This window comes from Rattus rattus, chromosome 17 (genome assembly GCF_011064425.1).
Source record: "Rattus rattus isolate New Zealand chromosome 17, Rrattus_CSIRO_v1, whole genome shotgun sequence".
NCBI lineage: Eukaryota > Metazoa > Chordata > Mammalia > Rodentia > Muridae > Rattus > Rattus rattus.
In genome coordinates, this window is record NC_046170.1 from 42313103 (window position 1) to 42330159 (window position 17057).

The window sequence follows — 17057 nt, forward strand, 5'->3', positions numbered from 1 at the left end:
TATTTTATGCACATGCTTTGTTCTACTGTCCTGTTTGTGATTTTGTGGTTAATATATATATATATACATACATATACATATATACATGCATACATATGCATACATACATATATACATACATACATTCTTGCTATTTAACTCGTCTTATCTAGCCTAGTGCTTACTATGTAGTCCAGGTTGCTAGGGTTACAGGTATGCACAACTGTAATGGCCCCCCTGGTACTATTTTTGCTTTTAAATTCCAGCTTGCACCTCACCCTAATCAATGAGACCACCTGCCTCGGTGCCATTTCAGCAACCCCAGCTCTGCCCGTGTTCCTTGACCATATGTGAGCACTTGGTTCAGAGAAGGAGGGAGGGTGACCACCGGGGCACTCACAGTCCTTCCCTGGGATCGTTTTGACTAACAAGAAAAGCCACCGATGCTCTGGCTGTACAGGGAGGTAATGGCAGAATTGCCCAGGGTTATCTGCTGGGACTCGGAGCAGAATGGATAGAGGAGGAGGACAAGGGCTGAGCCTCCTGCTACACATATGTCTGCCCAACTCCCTGGAGCTGGTTTCTGTCACTTGTAACCCCAGAATCCTGAAAGGCCCACACCTGTCTGTCCTTCCACTGCACACTCAGAGCCGAGAGGCTCTGGGAACCCGGCGCCTGCTATGATGGGAACGGACTTGCTGGGAGCACAAGAAGCCACCACAGCTCATCCATCAAGCCCAGGCAGCTGATGATCTCCCGACCCACGGTGTCTGCCGCTGACAGGACGTTTGTTATCACTGGAGCCAGACCTGGTGGTGGGAGCTTCTCTCTCCATCCATCTGCATGGGAGAGTATGACACGGGAGGCTGGTGCTGTCCCCTCCAGCTCCAGATAAGGCCCAGCTCCTGAGCTGTCTCCTCCATAGCCCTCCAGCTCCAGTTCCACAGACACTCCAGCTAGAACATTTTGCAGGCGTACATTCTCCATGCGGGTCCTGCCCAGCTTCAACAGATCCCCTGAGAAACCTTTCTCTCTCTTGTCCCCAGGATTACAGATCTGTGGGTTCTTCTTGATTCAGAGGAGGCCCTCAACAGCAAAGCTCGTGGCTTTCTGCCCCTTCTGGATGCCAAGATGCAAAAAAATGTCAGGACCCTTCAGCACTAGGACTGTGCAAGGGCAGTGCCACTGAACAAAAATGACAGAATAAGTAAGTATCCGCCGGCCCAGCTTGGCCTGATCTATGTCAATTAATGTCCCCACTTGCTCAAGCAAGGACAGCGCTGTACCTGGTGCCTAAGTTGGGGAGGTCACTTCCTGTGCTCACTATACTACTTGATCCCCTCATAATCCCAGCAAGTCCATAGACTCATCCTGGACTCCCAGGCAATGCCCTGCGTCCAGGGAGAGGGGTTGAGGATGCTCACTACAGTGTGAAGAGACCTCAGAGCTCCCCAGACAATTCATCAACTTTGCACATAAGGAAACTGAGCCTTGGAGAAGGGAAGGTTCAGGGAAACCTGCACCCCATACTCCCCAGCTCTCTAGGACACGATGTATTCTACCCAATTTCCCTGCCTCTCAATCTTATAAGACCATAACTTCTGCTGGTCAGAGGGGCGTGTAGCCAAAGTGGCCAGGAGCCTCTGCAGGGTTTTTATGTGAAACAACCCAACACGATTAGGGAAACACCATCCAAAGTGTACGGGAGCTACCCCACCTGCCTATCCTTGCCTTACTGGGGTGCCTTGCAGCTGTGATGGTCACGTGTGGGCAAGAGCTGGGTTTCTGGGGTATGGCCTGAGGGGTCAAGACATAATGGCAGAAGACCCCACCTCCCTCTCTTGCTCTGCCTAGGCACTCCCATATCAGTGGGAGCACAGAAAGGACCAGAGACAAGAGCTGAGGCTCTAGGCATTGCTGTTCCAGTCACCTCACGGGAGGTCACACTAGATTGTGTGGTTTCTGTCCTGTGTCCTTCTTAGAGTTTCTAAGGGTGCTGGGGACAAGGCCAGTGGTGGAGGGAGATGACAGTCACACGATAGAGAGTAGTTATGTGCCTGGAGAGCTGGTCCTGGGCTCCTGTGCCATTTACTGGGTGTGCTGAGGACCTGGGAATGTGTTCGGTGGGCAGCACAAATCTGAGGTGTGGGGGGAAGGCAGCAGGGAGCTGTGAATGAGCCGGGGGCACTTAGATTCAACCCTTTTAGGCCGTGTGACCATCCAGGGACAAGGCACCTGTCACTGCTTTTCAAGGCCCAGGACCTCAATTTCTGTCTATTGAAGTTGTAATTTACCGCTGGGAAAGTAAACATTTGCGTTTGTTTGGCTGACGACATCCCGTGAATGTTAATCCAAAACGCTGGGTTTTGCCGAGGGGCTGACTTGCCTCCCCCGCCTGGTCTGGGCTTAGTCCAGCCTCTGCAGCAGCTCCAGGGGACCCATTTTCTCTATTGCCCTAGTTCCCTCAGTGTCCTGAGGATGCCAGAGGGATGGTCAGCCCAAGGACACCACCATCCTGACCAGAGCTGACTGTCATACCTTCCTATGTCACAAGAGAAGCTGTCTATGGGTCTGGTAAAGTTTAGGGGTCCCATTTGGGGCTTTAGGGGCACTGTCTATGCGAGTTGATGTTGGTTGCCAGGTGAACATATGGAGGATAGGATTAGGAAAGCCAGGAGCTGGGGAGGGAGGCCTGTCCCATTCCTTCCCCTGTGCAGATAACAGCTGGAACACTCCCCCTCTGTGCCATGTCCTGCATCTGAGGAAGAAGGTCTGTTTCTAAATCCTGAGCTACCTGGGACAATTAGCTTATGACACATGCATAAGACAAACCCTGCTGAGTCGTGACCATTTTCCGATGTCTCCCTTAGAAAGCTTCTGCCTCACAATCTGATACCCCTCCTCCTGCCACCAACTTCAATGGCCACAGTCACAGTGGGTGCAGGAGCAGGTGTCTCAGACTAAACAGAAAGAATGTGAGAGGAACTCCAGCAGCCAGCTCTGTGTTTCCTGGGTGCAGACACAATGTGACCAGACACCTCTTGCCTCTCTCTCTCATCTCCATGACTACCTGGTGGTGAGGGACTCTGCACCCTCAGGCTGTGAGACAAAGCAAACCTTTCCTTCCTTAAGTTGCTTTTTGTCGGGTATTTTGTTACAGCAACTGGGAAAGTAAGTAACAAATCCTGGAACTATGTATCCTAGCTAGCTTGGAACTGGCAGCCAGCTTCTCTCCTCTGACTTCTGAGTGCTGGGATTTATCACAGGCGTTTACTATCATGTCCAAGTTCGCTTTAGCCTCAGACACATAGCACATAGCTGTGCCCTAAATCTGAGGTCTGGAGCACCCAGGTATGGGTCAACCTGGAATAAGAGTCTCTTGGGACTCTGATGCTCCAGTTGGGGTGTCCAAAGCCATCTGCTCATCGGGACCCCTTGAGGACCCTCAAGAGGTACTCACCTTTTTTCCTGAAGAGCTTTTAACCTACATACATGCCTGGAGACCCAGCCATTGTCCTTGGAGAAGGATCCTAGTCAGAACTACTCAAGAAATGTCTCCACCCCTCACCTCTCTCTCACAGCCTGCTGGGTAACACTATGGACTTCCAGGAATGCACCCCCTATCCCAGATTCATGGCCATCAGTTCACAGAGTGTCAACAGAATCAGAGCTTGTGTAGGGATAGTGGTGCCCCTCCACGTCCAGTGCAAGGTAGGTAAAGGGACAGCCAGGCCGCAATGCTACCTCCTACCACTCTGCCATGACCACTGCCCTCACTGTGCGTACTGGGTAAACAAAGACCTACTGAAGGAGACACGTAGCCTGTAGGTGGTGGGGATGGCTTCTCCTCAGACAGAGTGAAGTGCAGATAAACTAAAAAAAGAGACATAGCCCACCAGGTGGGAGGCTATTCATAAAGGAACAAAGCACCGAGACACCACACATGGGTGACACTGAAAACATGGCACTAGGTGAAAGAAATGAGAAGTGCCCCCCCCACCAACGGAAGACACATGATGTCTTTGATAAGAGATGCCCAGAGGGAGCTGGAGAGATGGCTCAGTGGTTAAGAGCACTGACTGCTCTTCCAGAGGTCCTGAGTTCAATTCCCATCAACCACATAGTGGCTCACGACCATCTGTAATGGGATCTGATGTCCTCTACTGGTGTGTCTGAAGAGAGTGACAGTGTGCTCGAATACATAAAATAAACAAATAAATCTTTTACAAAGGAGAGGTGTCCACAACAGGAAAACCCAACAGAGGCAGAGAGCTAGTTAGTAGCGGTTAGAGAAGGAAGGGACAAGAAGTGACAGCCCGGGTAACCGGGCTTCTTTTCTAAAACAGCAACTGCTCTGAGAACAGATGGGCAGAGGTATGGCCTGTACTGACTACAGCCTGGGAGGGACAGCTGAGGTGCACTGTGAGAAACAGCTGGGTGATACCACCTTAGTCAAAGCGGGGCTTCAGGGAGCGCCTTGAAGCCTCTGACTCAGTGTGTTCGAAGGTGCTCAGGGAGTACAGCCTCCCCAAGGCAAGGTGACCTCTCTGAGGGGGAGCTCTGGGTGTGGCTGGGATCTAAAATTACTGCAGGGCCTGAAACTGTTGGGGAGAAGCTGAGGGCAGTGTGGCTGCTGGGAGGAGAACTGTTCCAGGAAGGGAAGGAGAAGTTGTCTTGGGGTGTGTGTGTGTGTGCTGAGACCTGTGGTAGAGTCTGGGGTTGGGAGTGGGTAGAGGCAAGGTGGAGGGATAAATAGACCTTTCTTTGGGTTCTGGACCCTTTAGACTTTTGTGTGCCTCTTCAGTAGACTTTAATGGTGGAGAGGCATTGCTCTGTGGCTCAGACGGGATGGTGAGGAAGAGGGTCTTTGTACCTGACATAGAGGATCATGGCTCTGGTGAAAAGGTAACGAGTGGGCCACAAACAGGCTGTAAGTAGCTAGTTTATATCTAGGAATCTTCAAGAGCCAGGATGGAAAAGCCAACAGTATGAAGGTACCTGGGTACCAGATGGTGTCATTGCTCTTCCAGCTGGACTATGTGCTTTCGGGCTTTTGCTATGTGGCATCAGGTAAACTGTGTATAGTACCTGAGTAGGCTATCTGCTATCTTCAGTTCAAAGGCATCCTGCTTAAACCAGGGTCTAAAGTCTTCCTGGTTTCCCAACAGGAGATAAAAATATAAGATTCATCATCTATCCATCCATCCATCCATCTATCCATCCACTCATCCATCCATCCATCTGTCATCATCTATCCGTCCTATTCATCACCCAACCACCCATCTACCCATTCACGTATTCATCCTCTATCCATCCATCTGTTCATCGATACAATCATTATCAACTACCCATCCACACCATCATCCTCTACCATCTACCACTCCATATCCATCCATCCATCATCCACCTCTCCACTCTCTGTACATATACATACGCACATCATACCCTCATCAAACATACATCCACCCTTCTGCCCATACTCCACTGGGCACCCTCACTAAGGTCCTACGTCCAGCCACTGGTTCAGAGCAATACTTGACACAAGATGCTGACCGGATAACGGAGTCCCCGTGTGCTGCTGCTAGGATACTGTCATATCTCCTATGGGGTGTGTGGCACTTGTCAGTGCATGCCTTTGTGTGGCGTGTGAGATGCTTTCCACCTTGATCTACGTGACTCAGTGGTGAAACCACAAGCATAATGAACCCATGAAACCTCCAGTGGACACTGGGACCGCTGTTGTCCATTAAAAGAGAAACAGCCGAAGATCTTGTGTGACCGAGCTAAGTGAGGCCATTTTGTAACTGTGTGAACAAATATTTTAGAGACCGTGCAAGTCCAAAGTTAAAAAAGTACCACAGGACCACTGGCTCCTGGAATGGGCAGTCCCTCCCCCACTGACCAATGCTAAACATAGCCTGTGGAGAGGAGGCCTGGGCCCGCACAGAGAATCCACGGGAAGGTCAGAATTCCCCTTGTCCACCCACGCAGTGGACTGAGCAGCCTTTCCTCTTTAGTCTGCCCTGGGGGCAGGGTTGAGGTGATTCCCACAGGCCACTACGTAGACTTTGCCAGGTCCCTAAGCATAGTGTGCACTAGCCTGCAGTCTCGGCTCCACCAGCTGGGTCTCCCTGAAGTGACTTAGCCAGGAGCTGTTGACTAACAGGGTGACCAGGGTAGGTTACGCCATGCAGGGTCAGAAGACATCTGTGAGTGACCTGCCAGTGGGCAGAGCCTGATAATTGGATTGTGTGCCCATAGAACGCTTGGCTCCTCTCCCACCCGCTCAGCACAGCTGGGCATCCACCATGGCTCTCCCACACCTGGGACAGGCTGACTTTGACTCAGCCTGCCAGCCTTGCCAGGCATCCAGCCCACTTAATGTCAAGTACCCAGTCCTTCAGGCCTGAGGATCTATTGCCAGGGCTTGCAGGATCATCACGAATTCTCATCGGGCACTTGGATGGCACAGTGAAAACCTTTTGTGAATGGTGGCTCTGCATTTCTGTCTTATGGGACCAGGGGCGAATCCCTGGTGGTGGTGGTGAATCCAGCCTCTTTCCCCTGAAAGCAGTCAATACCCATAGACTCTTCAGATCTGGGCCTCTGCTAAAGGCCAGGATGTGGCCTCTGTGTTTGGATGTGGGCTTAAGGAAAAGGACTCTTATGTGAGCATCTTTGTGACAGGCGAGTCAGGGGCTCAATTCTCAACAGGGAAGCAGAGAAAGAACATGTGGGGTTATGTGGTATGCCCACCCTGGGGACCAGCAGCCTCCATGGGAACCAGGACAGAAGGCAGAAAGCAGAGGACATAGTGCTCTTCCTGTGACAAGTTAACACTATAGTGCCCGGGAGCAATGCTGTAGACCGAATGGGAGCATCAGAGGGTTCTTATGCCCTGTTGGGTGCTGGCGCTGCCCACTTGGTGGCTTGCATGGATCGGGGGGAAAAGCTACACAGTTACTGTCCCCATTTTACAATGAGAATACTGGCTGGGCACGGGGGGTTCCGTGATGATCCTGCAAGTCCTGCCTGCCGTCAAGAGCATTAGAAGGGTTCCACAGAACAAGCGGAACAGATGGGAGATCCACAGTGTAGCTGGGAAGGCAAGCCTCAGGGTGTGGCCACAGCAAACACAGCAGCCTCACCTGGGCCTCTACTCCTTTCCCTGGGGGTTCATGTGGAAACCATTCTCCTTCTCTCTTCATAGGATGGAGCAGTGGGGAACAGCAGCTAGGGCCATGGGGGTGCTAAAGAACGTTCTGAAGACCTCTGGGCTCTGGTAGAACCATACATGCCCAGCAGGCCCTGCTGTCCTGGGAACACAGGTGCACTGGCCCAGGGGTTAAAGTGAAGGGTGCCTGAGGCTGCATAGACACAGCACGGGGCCACCCGACCCCCTCCACCAGCCCTCTGCCTTCCCCCTCCAGAGTCGGGGCTTTCCAGATACTCAGAATGCACCTGGGTTGGAGGGTGGGGTGGACTCCCAGTTCCTCCTGGCTCTGGCACGGCCTTGTGGCTCCTCCCCAATATGTTCAGGACCAGTCATGGTGGGGTGGGAGTTGGGAACCCTAGGAAGTGACGAGGGAGAGATGGGGCTGAGACGAGGGGGCCAGGCCCTGTACCAGGATGGGTCTCTCCTCACCCAGTTTCACTGCAAGCTCTCTGAGCGGGCTTGTCACCATCTGTGTCCCAGTCAGGTGTGGGGGCAGGTGGCACTGGTTCCCATCTTTAAAGTCTGGTCCACCTTCACACTCTACAGGCCCGGAAGCCCAGCTCACAGAATATGGAAACAGTGTGGCTTTCTCTTTGCAGAGTCTCTGAAGCTTGGGGGGCGGGGGCGGGATATGGGCTAAGCCTGGCGGATGGAGCCAGGACACAAGCTACATCATTAGTATGAGCCTGGCTTCAAGAGGCCCAAGTTCAACTCTGTTCCCCTCCTCTACCCTCGGGGCATGCTTGGTATTCTAAGAGACCTTCTAGAGCCAAGCTGCTGCTGAGACGGACTCCCACACGGAGGAGTCAGAGCCAAGGGGGTCCCTTTCCTAAGATTATGCCTCTCTTCATGTTTTCTCTTATAGATGAGCCCCACAGGGAGGACCCTGAGTCCACCCTGGCCAGGACTTGCTGTTTGAGCCTGGGCAGGTCACTTGGCCTTTCTGTGTGCTGGTGGCAGGAAGGGAGCAGGGGTTGGGTAGGGATAGCCTGGTGTCAGCTCACTGCCGCGTAGGCACTTCCTCTCGATGGTTCTGTGTCCTCCTCTGTGAGCAACGTGGTAATGAGAAGGTAGGAAAATGAGAGACCAAGCTTGAGGTAAAGTCTACTGTGGTTCTTGGGCCTCAAAAGGACACTACCATCACCCATGTCACGGCTGCCCCTTATATCCTCCCGGGGAGATGTCCCTCAACTGCAGGAGGCTACTGTGCCTCCTGTCCCTTTACCTTGGTGGAGGTTGGGATCTGCTTCCTAAGAGGTTCAATGTGTCTCCAGGCTGCAGCTCAGCTAGAACCTGGAGGCCAACAGCAGACACAGCAGAAGGGGCATCCCTGCAGCCATGACCAAGAAGTCATTCTCTCTCTCTCTCTCTCTCTCTCTCTCTCTCTCTCTCTCTCTCTCTCTCTCTCTCTCTCTCTCCACTAGCACTGCAGCCCCTGGTGATGTCTGCCTCCTGCGTCTAGGGACACTCACAATCTAAGCTATGTTTCGTGATCTTGTCATAGCTGAATGTCCACGGACAGCCCATCTTCCTTACCAGCGCTAGGCACACCCTTCTGTCAGTCCAGACAGCCTGAGACCCAACCCTATGGAGCCGAATGCAACTGAGAAGGGCAGACAATACGCCACAGATAAATTTAGGAAACACCATGGGACTGATCGGGTAGAGGAAGTGCAAGGACCAGCTGCTGGAAAGACTGTGCAAAGGCCCTGGGTGTTTGCACAGCAGCCAGACGGGTGCCCGTGTTTGCCAGATCCATCGCTCTTCCGGTGGACAGCAAACAGTCTTGCTCAGTTAAGAGAGTAGCGAGAGCCTCCCTGGGCGCGGTCCCTGCCCTTCAGAGTGGCCCTCCTGGGATGGGTATTCCCTCGTCTGGGCGTTTCGTGGAGAATTTACCAGCTCCCATGTGGGTGGATCATTTTTAGAGAGAGCACTTTCTCTCTTCCCCTGGCTTCCCTCACTGAGGTGGTGGACAGTTCTAGAAGAAGCACAGGACGGACGTTACCTCAGAGATCAGAGACCTGAGGCTTATATAGGTTAGCCTGCCCACCAAGCTTTCTGCCGACCTGCAGGAAGAACTGAAAGCTGCCCTTGCCTGAGGAGTAGCCACCCGCTGCCCCTCAGGGACGCTTTCTCTTGGAAGCTGGCCCGGACTGCACCTTATCCCTCCACACACCCTACACAGATATCCATTTTCCTGGTCTCCATCTTTGTCTAACTGTTGTAGATGATACATCGGGTGGGAATGACAGGGCTGTCTGGAAGGAGGAACTGTCTTCTTGTCCCCGGGGCGTGAGGAGAGAATACTAGGATTGGCAGCAGAGGCCTTTCTTTGCCTTACCCTACCTGGACTCTGTGTGAGTGGATGGGGACACTGTCTATCATGACGGCAAGAGGAAGAAGTCGGGTGATGGGCCCCCACTTAGCCTCCGTATCCCGCCATTCTCTCCTGCTCATGCTGGGGTCTCTGCCTTCCTCCCTCTGCCTGACTTTTGCAAGCTGGTCTCTTACTTTTCCTCCCATGTGTCTATTTCTGGCTTCCAGGTAGGACCGAGGGATGCCCCAGGCTCCAATGCTGGCCCTTGTTGAGCTTGTGGGGCTGTGTCATTTACCACAGGAGAGATCCTTGCACTTGATCACATGTGCCCCTGAGTCTAGGCTGCAAGCTCAGCAAAGCATGCTGGGTGCTCCAGGGAGCCTCTGTATCCTCTTCTGCTATCTCTCAAGGCATAGCCTCACACGGAAAGAAGCTCCTGAGACCATGTGGCCAGCAAGACAGAGGACAACATGGAGGCAGGACCACAACCTAATGCTTAGGCTTCTAAGCACATCAGGTCTGAGGAAGGAAGGAAGGAAGGAAGGAAGGAAGGAAGGAGGAAGGAAGGAGAAGGGCTGGAGGTTGAGGGTGGAGCACAGGACCTGAGCTGGTGAGTCTAACAGGAAGGTCTCTATGAAGCTATTTTGGCACAACATGGGTCAGAGGTCATCTTCACATCATACAAACTTGAGTCAGAGGCCACCATCTCCTTAAGCAGATACCGGTCAGGGTTCACTGTTACTTCACACAGATATTGTCAGAGGTCACCTCATTTCAAGCAGATGTGGGTGAGAGATCACAGTCACTCACACAGATTCAGGCCAAAGGTCACCATCGTGCCAGCAGATGAGGGCCAAAGGTCATTGTTAGCTTTCTCCGGATTCCCATGGGCCCCACAGTTCTACTTTTTGGGACATGTCACCTCAGACATTTTCCCCCCACCATTAGTCTTCTCTCGTCTGTTGGGAACCTGCCTCCTCTGTGAGTCACCTCATCCCTGGCAAAGCTGGTTCCCACCAACGAGCACAGAGACTGGGCAGCCTACACGGAGGCTAAGTATGAAGCAGAAATATACGTGGGCTTCTATGCTGGTCTTTGCTATGGTTGCCCTGGGATGTTCTCTGAAATCAAAGTAAGGCTCTGGTTTCCTTTAAGTGGTAGCTGCAGTTTACAGCAGACCTGGACAACACATTCCCTCTATCCTACACCCAGACTAGGATGACTGAAATCCCGGAATCAGTGTCCTTGCTAGAGAGGTGGCCTTAGAAAGATGCAGGCAGAGTGGGCAAGGCTGTCAAAGACGAGGGGTGCCTAGATCCAGCAGGAGCTGGGAGAGGCAGGCTGGATGCTCTAGGGGAGACGTGACCGACTCTCTGACAGCCTGGCCCCTGCCTGTGAGAGAACCTATGGCTACTGTGTCAGTGCCCCCATTCATCCCTTGTTATCACAGGGACGGTTCCAGGGCTGGCTGCACCAGAACCCCAAAATGCATGGTCCCAAGTCATTCCTACAAAGTGGCCCAAAATCTGCACAGAGCCTGTGTGCATGTCCTGTGTGAGCTGGGTGACGTGATCTCTAACACAAGCAGACAGACCTATAGGAACAGTCACAAGAGACCCAGTTCAGATGTGTTTTTTTCTGGAATATTTTCTATTCAGGGTTTGTAGACTCTAATCTACGCATGGAGAAGGAGCAGGAAGAGGAAGGAAGAAGAAGGAGGAGGAGGAGGAAGAGGAGAAGGAGGAAGAGGAGGAGGAGGAAGAGGAGGAGGAGGAAGAGGAGGAAGAGGAAGAGGAGGAGGAGGCAGAGAAGAGAGAAGGAGAGAGGAGAGGGAGAAGGGGTAAAGGAAGAGGAGAGAGTGCTTAGTAGGACTCCAACTAGCCCAGGGTTGGTCTCCTTGCCACCAATGTCCCTTTGTACCTTGTCCCTCTTGCCTCTGCTTGGGCTCCTCCACTGAATGACAGTCTCTACCTCCTGTTCAACAAACTGGGCCCAAGGTTGTGTCCCTAAGTCCACACCAGCAAGTTTGACTTAGTCTCTACCCGATGGGGAAAGGGGAGAAGTCCATCTGGATCCTCTAGCTACAATGTCCGTGGGTAGCGGTCAAGATCTCCCTATGCGGCACCCTGCTGGCCTCACTCCCCAGAAGCAAGCCACCGTACTATCCAAACCACCAGGACCCGCAGCGCCCATGCTATGTTTAGTGTCCTCGGTCGACGCCTAATAAGCACAAGCCTGAAAACACACTATGTGGTCTGCTTCCGCCCCTCTGCACTCTGGGATCTGCAACAGACAAGAACGCCACACCAGCACTCCAAGGGGTGGGGTGGCCTTGTGCAGTACTGTCCCTTTGTTCCTTTCTCTGTCACAGGGATGATGAAAGTCCTTGTCTTTGCTATCCACCTCACCCATAGCCCACTATGTCTCAGTTCACAGCAGATTACTACCCTCTTGCCGTTAACCATGACCCCGGCTTAGCTGTTCTGCATGTATTGGCTTTGTAGGGCAAGAGGTTGTTGGCAGTCAACAAAGCCAATTAACCCATGTTCTGTCTCCAAGATTTTCCGGTTCCTGGAGGGTTACAGACAGCCCAGAACCACCTTAATCGTCTATACACCCCACAGTGGCCCAGCTCCATGCTGCCCCTGGTGGTGCTTTCTGGCATTGCAGAGCCCCACGTTTGTCTCCTTGGGTGGGGTTTTTAGGGAGTTACTGGCATGCACCAAGTGGGGACATTATACTGGTGGGTGGATATTCTGTCAGAGACATATACAGACTGCTCCGGGCACCTCCACTCCACCAACACCACATCCACATCGGACGCACAACCAAGTTCACATCTTGTGGCCCTGAGCTTCAAGGGCCACCCAAACTGTCCTATCCAAAGGTGGCCTTTCTTCCACCTCCGGCGCACTTCTCACCACTTTGAGTCCTGTGTGTGTTTCTAGAGACATGGGGTTTGGATGTCTGGGCCTTGGGGAAGCCGAAGGTTTGGATGAGCCTCCCAGTGGTTCCCTCTGCAGAAAAGGGTGCCATGGCCGGGGGTCTGGACATGGATTTGACTGCCACAGTACAAGCACCGTGAGACTCAGAACTATGGGCTCAGGCAGGGTCCAAAGGCTGCCTGGAGTGTGGCCGTGTGGCCATGGGCCAGGGATGGAGCAACCTGCTTGCATCTCTGAGTCCCTGAGGTTCTCGGAGTGAGGTTAGAGATGTAGGGGAAATGACAGTTTGCCGAGCCTCCCCCTACCCTAAAGCCAGCAACCCCTGAGGGTGAGACAGGTCTTCATTCTCCCCACAGCTCTGCTGAAAATTAATGTACCTGGGCCTGCACTGTCCTGCCCTGACCTCCTCAGCCATCCTGCCTGGAGGCTTTGCATTTAGAATCCTCTGAGCACCCCTGAGTCTAAGCCCCCACGGTGGAAGACACAGCCCATTCCCTCCTACACAGAGCCATGCACCTGCCTCTGGGTGGGGCCAGGACTCAGGCTTGGCACCTGGTGCTCTTACAGGGCCACCTGCCCCAGCTGTGAGGGACGCTTCCCTGTCGGTGGGGGGGGGGACTGTGTTGATATTTGAGGTAGGTCAACACAGCCACGCTGTCAACAAAGTCGGGCACACACGCACACACAGCAGCTTGGAGATGTCACCTTCCTGTCACCTGCTCCACCTGTTCCAGCTTCTGTCCCTTTAATCTTCCCCATCCCCTTGCCCAGCCCCCTTACCTGGACTTCCATTGTGAAGACCCCGGGGTCCTGGCAGGAGTGCCCCACTCTCCAGGGTGGTAGATGCTTGGGACATGGAGCCTCCGAGGAAGCAGGAGACTGATGGGTGCCTGGAGCTGGAGTGAGATGGCCAGCCTCCAGAGACCGCCCTGAAGTACCTTTTCTGATTTCTCGGGGTCTGGAAAGAACAGGAGTAGCCAGGGAGCTTTGGCGTGTGGGAGCCTGTGCCTCTGTTCCTCAGAGGCTCCAGGCCCTTCTAGTCACTGCAGCCGGCAGAACTGGGTTGTGGCCCTGGACAGAGGGTGGGAGGCTTCAGGGCCTCATGTGACATGGGGCGGGCTTGGGGACAGCATGGGGGAGGTCCTCCTGCAGCCTTCAGGGGTGAGGCAGCCAGCTGTGTCGCCGTGATAATGCGGTGGGGGTCGGGGGGGCCTGCAGCTGTGCCCAATGCTTCCTCCACAGGAACCATCTGCCCGGTTGCCGGTTCTCCCTCCGCCATGCCATTCCGGTCTGACTTTCCAACAACTTCCTCCTAGTCCTGCCTGTAGCCCTGAGACCTCCCACTGGGCCCAGTCTGGTGTGGCTCATGGAGTGTATTTCCTCCACCCTGGGGTAATGTCCATCTTGGCCAGAGCCTTTGGCTCAACCGTCTGTCTTCCTATGGGGCATAGCCCTTCCTGTGGCCTGGGAGGTCCAGAGACTCCACCCACCGTGCCTGCCTTCAGTCAGGCTTTTTGCCCCAGAACCCCCTTCTATTTTCCATCCAATGAAAGGCCTGTGGGGGCAGAGTCAGGAGTGAGCATGGTCAGGACTCTGACCAGCCTCCTGCCCACCCATGGCTCCGGTTGGTCTCTGTGGAACCATCGGGGGTTCTCTGGTCACCTCTTTCCTCTAAGAGTCTCCATTGTCACCTTGTGCCTGGCCTCAAACAGGAGCAGGGTCACGGTCTTCCGGCTGGTGGAAACACAGTCCTCTACTAGCTTCTCTAGGGGAAACTCAAGCCAAACAAACCACACATGGGCAGTTGGCCTCTCTGCCTGGCAGCCCGGAACTTGCTGGAAAGGCCGTCTACTTGGGAGGACTCCAGGCCCCTTTCCAGTTGACTCCCAGCAGAAACAATGCTGTTATAGGTTCCAGAGAAAGCTACTTACTGAACAGAGATGAGACCGTTGGGTGGCTTCCTGGGGAAGAATAGTGTTCTCTTAAACCTGGTAGGGGCTCCCAGACGTGGTCCTAGGATGCTAGTAGGATCGCTATGCTTTGCTTTGGTTTAAGGTTTAGGTTGTTCTTGTAGAAAGTTGGTTACTAAAAAAACCCATGTTTTCATGTCTGGATGTGATCGTCCTGGCCTTTGGGTGCCTTGAAGTTAAGGGTAGTACCACAAGCTGCATGCGTAGGCCTTGACTTGGGGACTTCTGGAACGTGGGGTCTGCTTGCCCCTTCTACCCTGCTGGCTGACGGCACTCTTCAGGGTTTGAGGAGAGAGGATCCTGCTGTGAGTAAGGACAGTCTATCAGTGTCACTCTGTTCCCTGTATTCTGGTAAGGGCAGAGTATGGGATCAACTGAGGGTACTGGATTGTGTCACTTTGTTCTCTGTGCCAACAGTCCTGCCAGAGCCAGGCTCCTGGACCTCTGGAGAGCAGAGACAGAGAGGTGTGTATGCTCAGAGTCCCCAGAACCAGCGCAGTGAGCCACAGCCCCCCAATATATCACAGAGAGTGAGCCAAGGAAGGTTTTGGATCAGGGACAGTGAGGGGTTTGGGGACATAACCCCTCACTCATGAGGTGGCAGGGTGGACCCAGGGTGCGGCTGGTGGGAGTGGGTGACTCCCCACCAGCTCTAAGGCAGATGTTCCTGGCTTGCACCTGCGGGGCCCGCAGATGGGACACTTCCGCTTTCAAGAGGAGGCCCAGAACTGCTTACTGCCCTGTCCTCATACTTTTCCAATCAGCGGGTCTCACGGAGGTGGGGTTTGAAAGAGAAGAAAGTTGCTCACAAGTGGGGGGCTGCCCCAGCACCTGGGGGTGATCATCCGCTCGCTATGCCCCCAGGAGGGCAGTTGGTGTTTGTGGGGAAGTAGACGTTGGTTGTGGCTTTCTGCACTGGGTGGTCCGATAGATAAAGAGTGTGGAAGGAAGTGGCTGCAAAGAGCTTGAGGGGCCGTGCTTCCCTGCAGAAACCATGGCCGGCTGCAGTCTGCACCTAGCTTTATGCCAGGGCTTGGGGGCTCCCTCCTGTTCCCTCACAATCTTCCCATGCCAGGGTGGCCAGACGTCAAGATGGCCTTGCTTCTGCCTTCTGGAAACTGCAGAAGACAGCTGTCCATCCAAGCTCCCGGATGATGTGGCTGAGTGATTCCAGGTTGGGGGTCCAGGCAGCCTTCCTCCCAGGCCTTTAAGAATCTGCAGTCTAGCCAGAGAGCTGAGAGTCGGGGTGCAGAGGCTGTGGAGATGGGAGGCAAGGAGCCACTTACGCTGCCTCCTCTCCTGGATTAGGAGACTCCGTGAATGCTGGGTAGAAAGATGAATGGACGGATCATGGATGGATGGGTGGACAGACAGACGGATGAACAGATGAGTCTCACAGCAACTCACTTCACACAGAAAGGATAGGGCCTGCAGGTTGATGTCTTTAATCGCTAAACCCATAAAAGAGGGCTGTAAGTCCCAGATTAGGGCTGCAGGGACATGTGCAGCTCCATGTGAGCTAAGTGGCAGGCCACCAACTTCTGCTTCTAGGTCCCAAGTGAGGTGTATCTAGTAAGGGTGGGTAGCAGGAACCATTCACCTGGGTGAGCCGGTCCAGTGCTGGCCGCCAACCCTGCCCAGCGCAGGGTGGGGCTGAGCAAACTCAGAACCAGAGAGCAGGTGATACAGCCCGTGGCTGGGCGACACGTGGAAATCCGGGACAGGGACTGTGATCATCAGATGTGCATCCGGAGAGGACAAGCCTACTTTTGGGTCTCTGGGCGGGGGAATTAATCCCATGGGAGGGCTGGGCTAGAATTGGGGTCCTCATCCCGTTGAGGGCTCGCTTACACCTCTGGTAAACTCTATGACTGCTTCTTAAGGTGCTTCTCAGAACAGAAATAAATTCAGCAAACCACACAGGAAGCACATCTGCTGAACACCTGGATAGGCGAGGCCTGCCTGTGACCTCGGAGAACCCACTCGGCCTCTGGTGAGACACAAGTGTCAGCATTGCTGCACATCACCCAGAGGCTCAGCAACGTTACCCAGCAGCTGTAAGAGGACTGGGATTTTCCAGCCGGGCCTAACTCAGATTGGTGGATCTAGAGGTGTCTGTGACCCTCCCTTTCAGGCACCAAGTCCTATCTCCCTTGACTACTGTTACATCAAGACTGGGTCCCTCAGCCCCAGGAAACCAAGGTTCTCCAAGGGAGAGTCCAGTCTCTGTATGACCCGGCACACTATTCAATGACCCACAGAGGCAGGCATCCTGAGAGCCTGGGTGGGGAAGCCCCTTCTGGAACCACTTTCTCTTTAAGGGGCCAGTGTGTAGGGCAGCCCCTGGTTTCTTTATGACTGTGAGGATGGGGCTGGAGGCTCACCCTCCTTGAGGAGTTGCTCTCCTCAGCAATCTACTCTAATTTCACTTCCTTTGAGTATGGGAAGCCAGAAGTGCAGCTGGCCTGGGCGGCAGGTGCCTGAACCACAGAGGCAATAACAGAGGCAGAGACTAGAAAAGCTCCCTCAGGCCTCAGCACTGTTTGCTTTGTAATTTCTCGCTCCGTCTAGCTTTCTTTGGTGTTGGAGGGAGCTTTAAAGGGAGCTTTAAATCGGCTTGGACGGCGTGC

General features: G+C 53.7%; 1 protein-coding gene across 2 annotated transcripts in view; it reads right to left on the bottom strand.

Moving 5' to 3' along the window:
* The window catches only part of Cbfa2t3 (CBFA2/RUNX1 partner transcriptional co-repressor 3), a 69015-nt gene extending 55617 nt beyond the window's left edge, over window positions 1–13398 (bottom strand). The window contains exon 1 of one of the 2 annotated variants that reach the window (XM_032887518.1): window positions 13238–13398. In XM_032887518.1, coding sequence (XP_032743409.1) covers window positions 13238–13313 — 76 coding nt within the window. In that variant the 5' untranslated portion in view covers window positions 13314–13398. The remainder of the gene's footprint in view (window positions 1–13237) is intronic. The other variant, XM_032887520.1, reaches the window with a different exon arrangement.
* Between the last annotated feature and the right edge of the window lie 3659 nt (window positions 13399–17057).